At 43.1% G+C, this 15,057-nt stretch overlaps 2 protein-coding genes across 4 annotated transcripts in view; one reads left to right on the forward strand and one right to left on the reverse strand.

The window, feature by feature from the left end:
- The first annotated feature begins 295 nt into the window (after window positions 1-295).
- bicc2 (bicaudal C homolog 2) lies at window positions 296-10,244 on the forward strand. Its single transcript, XM_026358670.1, has 19 exons — window positions 296-573; window positions 1,610-1,656; window positions 2,015-2,084; window positions 2,246-2,325; window positions 2,444-2,605; window positions 2,712-2,765; window positions 3,001-3,216; window positions 3,317-3,568; window positions 3,792-3,923; window positions 4,143-4,332; window positions 4,943-5,052; window positions 5,140-5,348; window positions 5,872-5,977; window positions 6,500-6,539; window positions 8,167-8,327; window positions 9,088-9,304; window positions 9,395-9,561; window positions 9,768-9,867; window positions 9,976-10,244. The coding sequence occupies exons 1-19, from the start codon at window positions 303-305 to the stop codon at window positions 10,104-10,106; spliced, it is 2,715 nt and encodes a 904-aa protein (XP_026214455.1). The 5' UTR covers window positions 296-302; the 3' UTR covers window positions 10,107-10,244.
- Window positions 10,245-13,178: 2,934 nt separating this feature from the next.
- spock1 (SPARC (osteonectin), cwcv and kazal like domains proteoglycan 1) overlaps window positions 13,179-15,057 on the reverse strand; it is a 79,671-nt gene continuing 77,792 nt past the window's right edge. For all 3 annotated transcript variants that reach the window (XM_026358671.1, XM_026358674.1, XM_026358673.1), the window contains one exon: window positions 13,179-14,598. In XM_026358671.1, coding sequence (XP_026214456.1) covers window positions 14,402-14,598 — 197 coding nt within the window. In that variant the 3' untranslated portion in view covers window positions 13,179-14,401. The remainder of the gene's footprint in view (window positions 14,599-15,057) is intronic.

A 15,057-nucleotide genomic window follows, 5' to 3' on the forward strand; every position in this document is an offset into this window, starting at 1 on the left:
CTGTCTGGAGCATTTCAGATCGAGAAGACACGGTCTGCTTTGCACTAGAGAAATGACTTTTCTTATGAATCTGTGCAGCAGCAGTAGATTCTTGTAGCCTCAAACAACTTGGGGGGGAGAGAAAAAGAGACATATTTGTGTACTAAATTAAGTAAAGGGGGCGGGGGATTTAAAGAAAAGGCACAGGGGGGCTGTCTCTTGCCCCTCTCTCCCCTTTTCTCTCTCCCTGCTGGTTTCCTTGGTCACACACACACACAACATCCTCACACACACACACACACTGACGAGGGCTCAGTCCTGCTATGGCCACCACCATCACCGAGGAGAGTTCCCCCGTCCTGGCCACCATAGGACCCCAGCAGCCTGACTTGGAAACTAGTGTAGAACTCGGCTCAGCAGAAAAGCCTGAGTCCAGCGAGGCCAAAAATGACGGGGATGAAAAAGAGGATGAGGAAGAGGAGGAGGGGGGAGGAAGCTCCAGGCAGGAGACTACAGGAGGGCAAAGTTTGGACCCGGAGTGGGTGGAGGAGAGGTTCAGGATCGACAGGAAGAAGCTGGAGAACATGTTGTACGGTGAGTGAGCTGAGACAGAGTCAGTATTATGCACCTGAACAGCATGATTTACCACTGGCAATGTTGTCAGTGGCTTGTCACATTTGCCTCTATCAGCTGTTTTTTCTGAAACTGATTCTGTTGTTGATGCCTATCGGGGGTCTCCCTGTGTGACCCTCTTCACAGCTCTTATTAGCCGTCTGACCCAGTGTGTCTGTCACGGCCTGCAGCTGGCTGCACCCTCGTTGTCACCATCAGTATAACTGCCTTCTGCTAAACTCCTGTTGCTGTATCATTGTGATTTATCACCTCCAACGGTTTATTCAGAAGTCTTTTTCTTCCATTATCGTCCTTGTCTCGGAAGCAGAAGTAACTGCCTCTGTTAGTTATCGCCGCTTGGCAGGTTTAGAACAAATGCTTCAGCTGTGTTACCGGGGAACTTCTTTCTGACAGCGCGCTACTGCTGCAGACCGAGGCTGATGTTTGTCTGTCTGTCCTCATGGAGGAAAGAGCTCGAGGGAGTTCAGCTCTAACAACTGTGCCACCGGGACTAAACATGTCGTATCTCATCCCCAATACTTAACTCTGATTGGCTGAAGAGCACAACTTTTTAAACATTCCTCATTGATTTTAGTTATTTCATTTTTTAGGGGGGGGGGGTCTTTGCGTCAGCAAACGCCATTGATGTGATTAGCTGTCTCTAGGCTAATTTATGGTTGGCCCTCAAACCACCACCTTCTCTCTCCACCCAGTACTGTTCTTGTCCCATTCCTCAGCTCCAGCCAGCGTAACCCTTAGTGATGAGGGGGGTTAGGGTGATCCTGGGTCCCCCTCTGTACCCTGTAAATGTCACAGAGGAGCAATGGCCTTTTAAAATTGTTTATGTTCCCAGCAATCCCTTCTTCCAGTTGCTTGGCAAATTTTAGTGGAGTAAACATTTAAATGTTGACTTTGGAAACATGCTTAATATTGAACATTGTTAAGCTGTAAACAGGACAGTAGGGTGCTGCTGACCTACACAATCACATAGCTGGAATTTCTCTATCTGTTCTTTCAGCTCCCAGTCATGGAGAAGGCGAGACGGGGAAGGAGTTTTTTGAGAGAGTAAGTACAAGTCTACACATGGAAACATTTTGTTCATAAAACAACAGTGAAATAACCCCAAAAAATTCAGTTTTCATCTGTGAACACCACCTATAATCATGAGGCATCCTCGTTAAATGTCACTTTCAGATCAGCGAGAGCATCCCTGCTACCGCTGTAACATTTGTTCCATACTCCGCATCTAGTGATTACTGGTTTTTATTGAGGTGATAATTGCAGGCTTTGAAATGCAAATGAGGCATTGTATTCTAAGATCAGCGGAGATCTGCCAGCGTTTGTGTGTGTGCTGAACTTTATGGCATACAATGACAGCTCTGTCTTTGTTTCTATTGCTCTGCTATTGTCTGTGCTTCCACAGGTGATGAGAGAAACTGACACTCAGGTGAAATGGCCGTCCAAGCTGAAGATTGGAGCCAAGTCAAAGAAAGGTGACACACTCTCATATTTGAGTCACGCCCTCACTGTGATCCCAGTTTTGCCTCTCTATGTCTCGTATTTCTTTTTCCCACAATGTGATTTGCATTTTACCTTTTTGCAACTTCAATTTATTAAAGGTTTAAATTAAAGGTGAACTCTTATTTGCATCCAGATCCTCATGTGAAGGTGGAAGGGAAGAAAGTTAATGTTATGGAAGCCAAAAAGAAGATATTAGAATTGCTCGAGACCAGGGTAAGTAGTTAATTGAACAGTGAACAGTTACATCAACAACGTTTTATGTTGCAGTTGCCTTCATGGAGGCAGCAACACGAAAAGTGACTAATGACCCCACATTGTATATAAAATCCAGGTGAACAAGGTGACTCTAAAGATGGATGTGGCTTACACAGAGCATTCCCATGTGATCGGGAAAGGTGGTGGAAACATCAAAAAGGTGATGGAGGTCACATCTTGTCACATCCATTTCCCTGACTCCAACCGCCACAATGCTGCAGGAGAGAAAAGCAACCAGGTAACAATCTATAAAAAGACAGTAAAAAGACAGTATTTTAATGAGCCACTACCTGCTGCCTTTACAAGAGAACTTATTAAATTATTATTTTTTCAACTTTTACAAGGTCTCCATTGCTGGGCCCATAGACGGAGTGGAGGAAGCCAGGAGAAGGATAAGAGTGAGTCAATCTAGACACTACCCAGAATAGATTTTTATTTATCTCAAAACTCTATTTCTTTTTCTCCTGTCAGCCACAGAGATCAATACAGTGATTAATAGAATGGCCGATGCCCAGAAGACAAGTATATTTGTCAAACTGCCACCTGTCTACTGTCTGTTTCTGTCTCCCATCTCTTCATTTCACCTCCCCCTCGTGTCTCCATTCCATCACACTCTTTCCCCTCCCTGTCTAGGACCTGCAGCCATTATCCTTGACCTTTGACTTGCCAGTCAGCCTGGTGCCCCAGGCTTTGCCAGATGCAGGCTCCCCTCTCATCCAGCAGGTAGTGCAGACTCTAGGGGTCAGTGTGAGTTTCAGGGCTCTACCATCCCAGCCTCAGGCACAGAACCCATTTTATGGAAGCTGCTGCACCGTTTGGGGCCTGCAGGGCAACGCAGCTGCTGTCAAGGTTAGAAAGAAGCAATTAAAAGAGAAATTGAATGCAGTTTACAGTAAATACACATAATACATAAAATATCTTGTGTATGCATAAATCATCACCATCACAGAAGGCGACATGCATCCTGATGGACTTGCTGCTGGGGTCAGAGGTCACAGGTGGGATAGTGAGCAGCCAGCTGGATGTAACCTCCCAGCAGCATCTCTTCCTGTTGGGTCAGAATGGAGCTCACTTCCTGAGCGTCATGCACCAGACCCAGACCCAGATCATCTTACCAGACCTCAGTGCTCCACAGAGCCCTTCGTCACTGCTCATCCAGGGCAGCCCTGATGGAGTGTGTGTGGCCCGGCAGCAGCTCATGGTACAGTGGGGTGATTTTTTTGTTGGTTAAGGGAGAAACTAAACAGTATTGCTGAAAGGTAACAGGTGTATGTGTTTGATTTGCATGTCTCAAAATGCGTTGTTCACTCTGGTTTCCTGTGTCCTTGATCTACAGAGAGTATACATTGATTCCTTGTCCCCACAAGTTTTCTCGTGCTATTTTACATTCTGTGCCGTATCTGTATCTTTGTGTACACATCTAGGACTGTCTGCCTGTGTGTTTGATGTTTGACATGCGTGAAGATGGGGAGGCAGATCCTTGTAAATTGGCTCAGATGATGCAAAATCTTGGTGTCTTCATTAGTGTCAAGCCCAAAGTTAAACAGAACAGCAAGGTACAGTTTTATCCCGGTGTCTTTGCTGCTTTCTTACTGTTTGAGACACGGTCTGAAAATCAATTGAGTTTGTGATTGCTCATTTCATGCACACTGCATTGAATAAGTTTTGACTATTTAAATATTTCTTGAATGTTCAGTTTGAGTTGGGATGTACAGCTTCTCTCATGTGCTGTGGTGAGTTGAATATTGATGTAAAACTCTGTGTATATTTATCAGTCAGTGGTGGTGAAAGGTCTGGAAAGGAACATCTCCTGTATTTATGAGGCCCGCTGTCTGCTCCTGGGGCTGGATTCCTGCGAGACTGCCAAGGTAACTGAGATGACTTCTGACCCTGTGTTAGCTGGCAGCGGACAGACCAATTATTGGCTCAACATGTTGCTGCAGCAACTTCGTCTCTCTGAGCAAGGTGAGGATCTGTGTAGGTGTGTTTCTACCCAAAATGCAATGCAAATTTGAATTTCTAACTTTGGGCAAAAACCTACACTGCGGTGCCCCCATCTCCTCCAGCATGACAGCTACAGACACTTAGCTTTCCTGAAATTTAACCCATTACTTATCATATTTTATTTAAAAATATAATTTACATTAAAGCTATGTCAAAATCCAGTGTTTCATCACTTTGACTTTGTTATTGCTTGTACAGTATGTATCTTCTGCGTTTTTGTATTAATCTTTTATAAAGCCAGCACTCACACCATGAGAAAGTAACTTGTGTGTAGGCAGTTCGTGTCCACAAATACTGGGTAATGGTTTGATCCACCACCATTTTTTCCATGCTGGTTTTCTGGTGAAGAAAACATGGTTACGTGGGTGGCAGTGCTCTGATATTCTGTACGCACTGACAAAAATAAAAAAGGTGAACCAGAATTCGGCTGGTAACATACTTATCTAATCAATTTAACAATTTTTATCACAGTTCTGTGCACATTTATAGTATGTTATACAGCTAATTGTTTTTTGTCTAAATTTCAGTAAATTTTGTCTCACAATTATTATGTGCCATTCATTTTCATCAGGTTCTATGTCAGCTCCCACTACCCGGCCCTCACCTCCACCAGGCCTCACCCCTCCTGCTGATGAGGGAAGAACAGGACTGAAGGGAACAGACAGCCGGCCGCTGGAGAAGGTTTGTCCACACTTGTAATCACACTGCTGTCTGTAAATAGTGATTCCTCCTAACAGAGAAAACAACACTATTTTTCTTTTTCCTCAGATCCTAGAAAACGACGACCAGTCTGGTCAATCAGAGGATGAGAGCTCCAAGGTTGTGGTGATGTCGTCATCCGAGGTGTGTGATGTAGTAAACAACAGCATGAGCAGGGTTGGATTGATGGGGCGCAGGGGGAGTCTCCAGAGTCCTGAGATTGCCAAGGTCTTTGGTCAGGGCAGACGCCATTCAACAGGACAGGCACTCACATACAGGTGAGCATTCACTGTACATTAGTCTTTGTCACTTTTTAGGGAATAGTGTTGTCTTACACAAAATAATTAATGTTGTAATTCTCAAAAAAAATTAAACTTAAGGTTAAAAGGTTAACCTTAAAATGTTAACCTTGTGGGGATCAAGGTTTGTCTCCAGATGGAAGGCACGTACACACAGACAGATACAGACACACACACCCGGACACACACCTGCATGTGCCAGATCTGTCAACAATGCGCAAATCTAGCTAAAACCATACTAAACAAAGCAAAGCCCATCTATATTTAGCTTTTTATCCTCTGTCTCCCATCGTTTTCTGCATTCTCTTTCCCAGATAATATAGAAAACATTTGTAGTTGTAATGAAACAGTTCTCCCTTCATACAAGAGATCGTTTTATATACTTCCTTCTATTGCATTGCTACTGTGGCTCTAGGGAATGGGAAAAAAAACTTGACACACACTGCCATCACAGTTTAATCTAACCTTGTCTTTTCCTGTGTGTGTCTCTTGAATGTGCCAGATTGCTGAACACAGAGACAGAGGGAGGGAGGAGTGAGCGGAGAAACAGCCTGAGGAGGGACATGGCACTGGCTCAGGATGTTCGTGCTGACTCATCCATTGCTGAGGTGAGGAAAAACAGGGACTCGCAGGTTTTGCCTACATCCAGTAACTGATGTAGTGCAGCCACGGACAGTTGAGTCCATGTACAACTAATTCACAGGGGACAAGAAAATCAAGCACACTGTGTCTAATTTTCAGACATGTAAGACTGAAGGTGTGAAGGTGCAGTAATGCTTTAGAGATAACGACTAGAGGAGAACAGTGAGATAACAACGATTACTTGTACAGTGTTGGAGAGAGAGGAAGTGGAAACAGAAGTAACATCTGTTAATTTCATTACAACTCTAGAGCAGCAGGAAAATTTGTGGTGTCATGCAAACTATTGATTTGCACATCGCTGACCCCGGGAAGACTTGATTTTGAGAATTGATTTTTGTGTTTGTTTACCTCCACAGCAGCAGGAAGTGTTGTTTCATGATAGTATGTTCCTGCTGTAAATTAGGTCCTCCAGCTGCTCTTTAGTAACAAAAAAAAACATTCAATTTCATGCATTATTTACCTACTCTATTTACTCTTTGTGCTTGCAGGATTATGACTATGAGAAGAAGAAACTGTTGGCAACCAGAGGTTAGTGACTCTACAGTTTTAATATTTCTTCATGCCTTACCGTGGATTCAGGCGCTCTCCACAGACTTTTTTACAACAAGTGCACAGCTAAATCAACATTTCCCTTATTGACTGAACGATAGTCGCTGTATGCTGCAGATACATTAAAACACATTTGCAGTGGAATTCTGCACACAGTACACATTGTGCATAACTGTTTGCTAGTCAAACATCCACCTTATACAACCAGGCTGTTGTTTTGACAATAGCACACATAAATTCAGGGACTTCATTTAGTTTTCTTTATAGAAATTTGTGTATTTTGTTGTTGATATTGTTGTTCTAAAATGGTATAATGTCCTATTATTGAGTGGATGAATGGGCTTTTTAGTTTATTCAAGTATGTTATTGAGGCAACACATTAATATATTGAGCAGACGCAGAGGTTTGATGGAGGGGGCCCATTTCAGAGCTGCTCACTGCCAAGATCACTGATGAAGGGGACCTGTTTATAGGCTGCATGGTGCCAAAGTTATAATAGAGTAGCACTGGCACTCCCAGTTAATTCACATGAGACATATACACAGTTCCGACAATGCACACATGTATGTGTGCACACACCTACACCCACACCCACATCCATCATGCAGAATGAGAGATATTGGGAAGATCTGCAGCCAAATGGTACTAAATTCCCTCAGTGTTGCTTTATGGGATTATGAATTAGCAGTTTGAATGGGCCATCTGCCTCACAGTCATTAAGACACCCATATGCCAGTATGTGAATGGGACATTTACTCACATAAACACACAGGCACATACAACCACAAATGACAGCCCACCAGTTAATCCTTTTGATACTGAACTCTTTGTGAAGTGATGTAACGGTTTTTATTATGTTTATTACACGTTTGCAGAGGCCTGTTTTGGTGCCAAAAGAGGCCGGAGGTCACTCGTTTGTCACTTGACTTTGTACTGTATATCTGTCTCTGTCTCAGCAATTTGATTTTTAGTATGCCACATGCTGGCAAGGAGAAGCACTACTTGTTGCTACTTTTTATTTAACACCCAAACGCTGGTTGTCCAATTCAGAAAATCTGAAAAGCAGAAAATATGAAATGCATTTTTATGATGGACAAACAGTGGCCATGAGAATTCTTGCATACTACAGATAGCATCGATGTTAATTTGAAATTCCTTTGCTATGTGCACATAGCTCTATGGAGCATTTCACCATCTTTTAGCTTATTGTTTGGTTTCATGACCTGCAACTTTATTGTTTTGGTTCACTCTCTCTGCTCCCATTAGCAGGCAGCTCATTTTTTGCACAAAAAGCTCTAAAAACCCACTGTAGACTATTAGCTGAGCACTGAACAGCAGGCAGACAAAGTTAGTGACTAGTTGGTGAACATAGTGGTATGTTTAGCTGCTAAAGAGCCAGATAGTTCCCTCAGGAATTAGTGGAGAGCAAAACACAGCTGAAAACAGAGTGAATGCTGAACTTTATCTAATGCCTGTGTAACTTTATATGCTGATATTTTAACATTGTGTTTACAGCTTGCCCCTGCTGCCACATGTCCGCAAAAGATCCTTTAAGGCAGGCTTAAGTCTGTATTTTCCTTCTCTGTGTCTGTGTGTGTTATGTCAGCCATGCAGAGGAAACCTGTGGTCACTGAGGTCCGGACACCCACAGACACCTGGAGCGGTCTCGGCTTCTCCAAGTCCATGCCCGCCGAGGCTGTAAAAGAGCTCCGCAACATCAGCCGCCGCAGCTACAAACCTTACCTGAGCACCAGCTCTGGCCAACAAGTACAAATGAGTTCAATCCTAACTTAATGTATATTTTAACAACATAAAAACAAATGAGGCTCCTTCTGACCTGCATACTGGCTCAATTCATTAGAACTTGCAAAGTATTTTTTTCTTTTAGTCTCTGTGTAGTGAAACAGTCCCCACTGTGACCCACAACCCTGTCATCATTTATTGGTATTGGCCTCTAACAGTCTGAAGAATTTGTCTCACTGTGTGGTAAACATCGCCAATTTATGTATACGCTCAATTACCTGGGGTCTGATACCATCGCTCTGGTCAACACAGCAGTCTGTTTACCTGAAGTGTTTCAGCTCATCTCTGCTCCTTAAAAGCCTCCTGAATGGCTGCTCCCTGCTTAGCATCCAGCGACGGCGAAGCAGACCCACTTAACTTGATAAGAGCGAGAGGCATTCCTCTGACAAGTTCAATTTCCTTTGGAGACCCAGGCAACTCTGAGGAAGCCTTCGCTAAGCCCACTGCATTGCTAATTTCCAGTGAGGGAGAGCTACTGTCACAGGTCAGCCAAGTGGGGCAAATGAGCTGGTTTAGATACATGATTCATCGCTGTTATTATTTTATCTTTGGATCTGTGAAATTCCAGCACACGAGAGACTTTGTAATTAGTTTTTCAAGACAGATGAAAGAAGGAGATGGTGTTAGAAGTACAAAGTGCTCCTGTTGCACTTAATGTTCACAAATGAAAAAAAACTGTTGATAATATTAAATGTTCTAACAGTTCCTCTCTGTCTCTATTCAGTCATGGGCCGCTCAGACAGGGAAGATGTTTAATGGGAGTGACTCTGAGAACTGGAGAGACAGGCGTGGATCCACACCTTCATCCTTACCGGCCTCTTCCTCTTCATCCTCCTCTTCTTCCTCCTCGTCTCCTTCGTCTCCCCCTTCTAACTTCTCCTCATCCACCTCCTCCTTCCCTGCATTTTCAGCAGTGACTAGATGCAGAACTGACAAACCCTGTAAGTCGGACACACATTTTAAGGTTTAGGCACTGACAAGCCTTCTCATGTTTACCTTTGACCTTTCCTTCTAAACTCTGACCTCTCTAGTGGAGAGCTTCCAGAGTAGCAGCAGCTACTTTGAAAGTGTGTGCTCATCGAGGAGGGCGTCCACCTGCAGCCAGAGGAGCAACTCTCCCCAAATCACAGACGACCTACCTGAACTTCTCAGCCAACTTGGCCTGATCAAATACATCGATGTGTTTGAGCAACAAGAGGTAAACAGAGTGTTTCAATCATCTAGTGGGTGTGAAATCTTCAAAATGTGTGAAAGAAAATACACATGCAACACACTGGTTTGATGTTGGGAGAGTTGTGTAGGAGAACGTTCTACAGAGCTTCAAACACACACTCTTGTCCCTTCGCCAAACATGTTGTGCATTATGAATGACCCTCATGAAGCTACCGCTCTGTACTCATCCAGATCGACTACCAGACATTCCTCACTCTGTCTGATGAAGATCTGAAGGAAGTGGGTGTCTCTACCTTCGGAGCCAGACGCAAGATGTTACTGGCAATCTCAGGTGAGAATGTAGGATTTAGATCTGCTTCGCCATCTGTTAACGTGGTAGGCAGCATATTGAGGTGCCTCCTCTTGTTAAAATGATTAACTTGTTTATCCTTCAATGCAGACCTGAACAAGAGCAAGAGAAGGCTTTCAGATACACCAGCTGTGAAGCCTGGCTATCTGGAGGGTGGTGCTAGTGGTCGGCTCCCACGAATCATGGATCTGGAAGCTGCTGCTCAGAGTAACCGCTGGTGAGAGGAGACCAAGCCAAAGCTTTTTTATACAAAATCAAGACAAGGAGGTCTTTCCTTCCAAACCTCTGATTCTGCAGTGAACAAGCACGAATGAACACGAGGACATATTGATTGTGGATCTCTTTTGTGCCAACATAAAATGCCTCTCGGGTGCAAATGTGATGGTAACCACTACGTTTATGCATTTGTAAATAGAAATTTACAAAAGAAGATTACACTGTAATATGATAGTGATGATAAATAAAATGTTGCTGTTGAGGTTTACCCAGTACTTCTATTTTTGGGGGAATTTATACTTTAATTATATAGTCTAGATACAGAATAACAGGCACATTGCAAATATAGTGAAGTATTTGTTTCGAAACTACTTGCCAACTTGCCATCAACTCAAAGCTGGGATCAAACCACCAGAGGGCACTGGCGTCACACGCTGTGTTTACAAATTCAAGTCACATTTGTTTTGCATGAAAAATGATTGATTTCACTCAAGAGGACCCACAGTGATGGTAGCATTAGAGCTTCTAGTGGACTAGGTGGAGTTGGCTTTGAAATACACAGCAGCAACAATCACATGAGAAAAAAAACAAAAACAATGAATGAATTAGAAAATCTAAATAGGTGAATACATTTAGTGGTGTGGGTTCAATATGACACCCCTTTTAATGAGGTTTGGTCTCGCCTGACTGCTCACCTGAAAGTACCAATTTAATTTATCACTGCTGCCAGGAGTGAAGCCATTGGAACCGTGTATGACTTGTTTCCTGTTTAATTTATTTAGCAGAGGACTATACCCAGCAATTTAGGGCTATCAGAGGGACCTTGCTGGCAGAGAGTTAACAAGAACAGTGTCATCTCTTTCTAAATGTGCAAATTTGGAATAGTGCTTTTGGTTACCACACTGGAGCGACTGATCCAAGAAAACCTCCACCGGCGGGCATGAGGGGGTCGGATCTGTTCAGAGGTTCCACAAGCTGGCTGTTGCAGCAGCAGCCAAGCATGAAAGGGAATGCGAGTGGAAGTGGTGGGCTGTGACAGATTAAGGGGAGATGATCCCTACTTATTACAATGTCCTGCCAATTACATAGTCAGGCTTTAGACCAGTGATCCTCAAATCTCGTCCTTCAGCCCCGGAGCACTGTTGGACTTCTTTTCTGTCAGGTGGTTAATTGCGTTCCCTTGTGGTGGCAGGTCTAAATCAGTCCTTGATCACACAGCTAGAATAAGAAGTACCTGGACGAACCAGCAATGCTTTAGACCCCGAGGACTTTGGAGAGCCACTTGGACTTTTCACCCACTAAAGTGGCAATCTTGGTACATGGCCCAGGTACATGGTTGGTATGCAAAATGAAGCTGTGAGCTCACCATTTGCAGCCTGTTCTTAAGTGGTCTCAAAATCAAGAACATGTAGTACAAGTTAATGCTTTATGCGATGGGATTTGAATTTAAGTGAGTGAAAGCGGTTTGATCAAAAGCTGTTTCCTATTTGCACAGTCCCTGTATCATGTACCTTAAAAATCACCATACCATGTTTAGAAGACAACAAAGTATTATATTTAAAATAATAAAATATGCTGTCTCACTTTATAACTCAGAGTTAAATGAACAGGTCCACATCACTACCGTGTCTTTAGGGTAAATATGATAATAGAGTCAACAGTCAATTAGCTTAGCTTAGCATAAAGACAGTGGGAAACATCCAGGTTGGCTCATATACATCAAGTACTATATGGTACCTCTAAATGTCACTAATTAGCGCATTGTATCTCTTATATAAGTAGAATGGAAGTGTAAATGCCAACTAGTGGTGTGACACATAAACCATACAGAAACATAAGATGTAACATGAAATGATTATCACACAGCTAAACGATGAACTGTAAGGAACCCAGAAACAACCAACCTCACGTAACTCTTCTATGATGAACTCAAACACTGCTGCATAGAGCATAATGTACAATGTTAGATGTAGAGCAGTACTTTATTTAAATAGTCTTACGCTGAAACTACTACATATTGTTCTGACCCTTTGCTATGTGAGTATTCTCAACATTAGAGGTTGTAAGAAAAAAGAAAAAATAACTACTAACTTAGTGTTTTATATTAAATGCTAAACTAAATCAATTCACTTCCTCTTGAAATGACCAATTACTTAACGTCCATGTTTGTAGAGACTGTCACTGGTCTTTATGGAGATCCCAGTCCGATGGGAGGATCCACCTGAGAGAAAAGCCATCTGTGGATAATAAAAAAAACATAAAAACACAGCCAAAAGAGAAATGAAACAGAGGAACGGAGTGCTCCTGGGATAAAACACAACCACGCATCTTCCTTACTGAGATGAAGATGGCACACTCTGGGAGAGTGGATGGGAGGGCAGAGGGAAAAGGAAACAATGACAAGAGAGAGTGTCTGTATTCGATAAGATTTTAAAGCTTTAAGATGGAACTATATGTGATCACAAATACGTGGAGGTTGTGATATTTGACTATATCAACCTTACCCCGTGAGCTTAGCTTGCATGAATAATTTTTTCTTTTCTTTACAGCTTTTATCTTGTAGCATGGAAACTAGAACTGCTGAATGGACAAACTCAAGCCAGAAGATCTAGTTGTCCTTTTAGCATTCGACTGTTGATACAGTGTGTTTTAGAAGTGCTGATTGGGCTGCTTCAAGCCAATGAGGTCAGCTGTCCCATTAGCCAGTGCCATTACAAAAACACTCATTAAGCTTTTATGTTCCTGTGGGTAGTGCTTGCTTTGTGATTCTCCTCTCTCAAAAGCCAAGTGGTAAGAGTATTAGCCGCTGTCCTACAGGAGGCAGCTTTCTCAAGGTTGGAAAAGGTCAGAACTGATAGAGGCCTTTTATTGGTCTACTGCAGAGAAATGTGAGCTGTAGAAAAAAAATAGAAAAGCACATGAAACTCAGAAAAGCTGGTTTGTGGTTTCAAAGTAAGCAGTGTGTTTTTATTTCACTGTGACTTTATGAAAAAAAGGTGTTGGCGCTGAGAATAGTGCATCGGGAGAACAACAGACACATGGACACAGACCTGTAAGGTTCAAAAGACACCCAAAGTGCCACTTTACTTCATTTTCAAAGTTACAAATAAAAGTTCACTTAGTTGACATGGTGAAGATTTCAATTTCAAATCACTGAACATATCCAATGTTGGGAGGCAGAACAGAGTCTCTTCTCTGCTCGCCGGACTTCTTATGTCCTCCCAGCTCAGGAGCAGCTTCTTCCTCTAGTGTCCATGCACTGTCAAACAGCCTCGGCAGTCCTACTGACCAATTAGTAAAAGAATATCTGGCTGAGACACTGCAGATTTGGACTGTAGGCCTTGCAGTTCACTTTTCTACACTCTGAAATGCAACTTCCTACCTCCTGAGATTGGGAGAAGAACCAAAAAGACACTAGACAGCATCAACATAGCAACAAAGTACTGTAGCAGCCAAATAGGCATCACTTTCTGTTTGAGATGCATAGAGCTAGACCTGGCCAGGTGAATCTCTCTTTTACAGAAACACGATGAGAAACATGCAACAACAACGACAATACATCATTTATCTCATTGCTTCCTGCGCTTTCTGGGACATTCAAGATCAACAATTAAATAATTTACAATCCTCCATGAAATAACAGAGAGAGAGAGTGAGAGATAGAGAAAGAGAGAGAGAGAGAGAGAGAGCATCTCAGAGCCGGGGAATGTGGCAGAGACTTGTGGAGACATTTCCAGACTAACACTGGAAAGAGCCCAATGGTAGGACACAGAGCATGAGAATGAATCGCTGATGGAAGAACAGCAACGGTAATCTGCAATTTGGCCTTCCTGCAAAGAACATATTTACACCCAGTATACCAGCTTAATGTATGTGGGCTCGCAGACTGACCAGAGACTCTGACATGGACACAGAGGGATGGGAGATAGAGGGAGTAATAGAGAAAACAGAATGTCCATGTTGAAGAAGTTAACGATTACAGGTTTAGGGAAGATAGAAGCAGAAAGTGGACAGCTTGAGCAGAATTCTAACAGGGTCTTGACATTTGTTGAAATCTAATAAGCTCTCTGTTTTCTGTCTGAGGAAAGAGTGAAACACTTAAGAAGCTAGAGGTCAGTTGAGGTTCACTGAAGAGAGACATTTGGATAAGAGACAAGGATTGCGAGATCAAGTTCAGGAGCCAAAAGATGGACTGCTGCCAAGGTAACTGGAGGAGAAGGAGACATTGGAATGGCTTCAGATCTGTGCTGAGTTAACGGCGTTTCCTGGTCGGCTGATGGCAGAGTAAAATGGAGCAGAGCTACCAAACGTAGCCAATCTCATCATCCTTATCGTCTTCCTCATCCTCGTCGTCCTCGATGGCTCCTCTGGGGTGGATCCGGCCCCGTCTCTGCTTCTGCCGGCTCCGGCTGCTCTGTGACTGCTCGTCCTCCTGGTCATCGAGGAGAATGACTGCACCGCCGCTGCCGAAGTCCCCCGATGTCTCCTGCTCCTCGTCTGTTGGGAGATGAACGAAAACATTAAATAACAGTTAAAAAAAATGCAGCACAGGAAGATTCTGATGCAACTGAGTCTTAAAGTGTGTGATTCTGCCTTTCATGTACCAGGTGATGGGGGCTCATTAGCCCGTGGTCAGTGACTCATGAGGTAAAAAACCTGGGAGATGATTAACTGAGACAGCTCAAGAGAGATTTTGGATGGATTAAATAATGAAATGTATACAATGAAATGTGGTACAGTCATTCATGAATTCTAATTACTTTGGTACAGCTTAACACAGAGTCTATCGTGTCTGTAGGTTCATCGTGGAGAGTGCTGAGTCTGAGTCAAACCAGTACAACAAAGAGTCAAGAGGTACCCTAACTCGGGAGTCTCAGTGGTAAACTCAGTTACGGTACATCAAGTTAAACCCACAAACATTTTGATGTTAAACAAATGTTTTTTTTGGCACTGATA

This window comes from Anabas testudineus, chromosome 10 (genome assembly GCF_900324465.2).
Source record: "Anabas testudineus chromosome 10, fAnaTes1.2, whole genome shotgun sequence".
Classification (NCBI taxonomy): domain Eukaryota; kingdom Metazoa; phylum Chordata; class Actinopteri; order Anabantiformes; family Anabantidae; genus Anabas; species Anabas testudineus.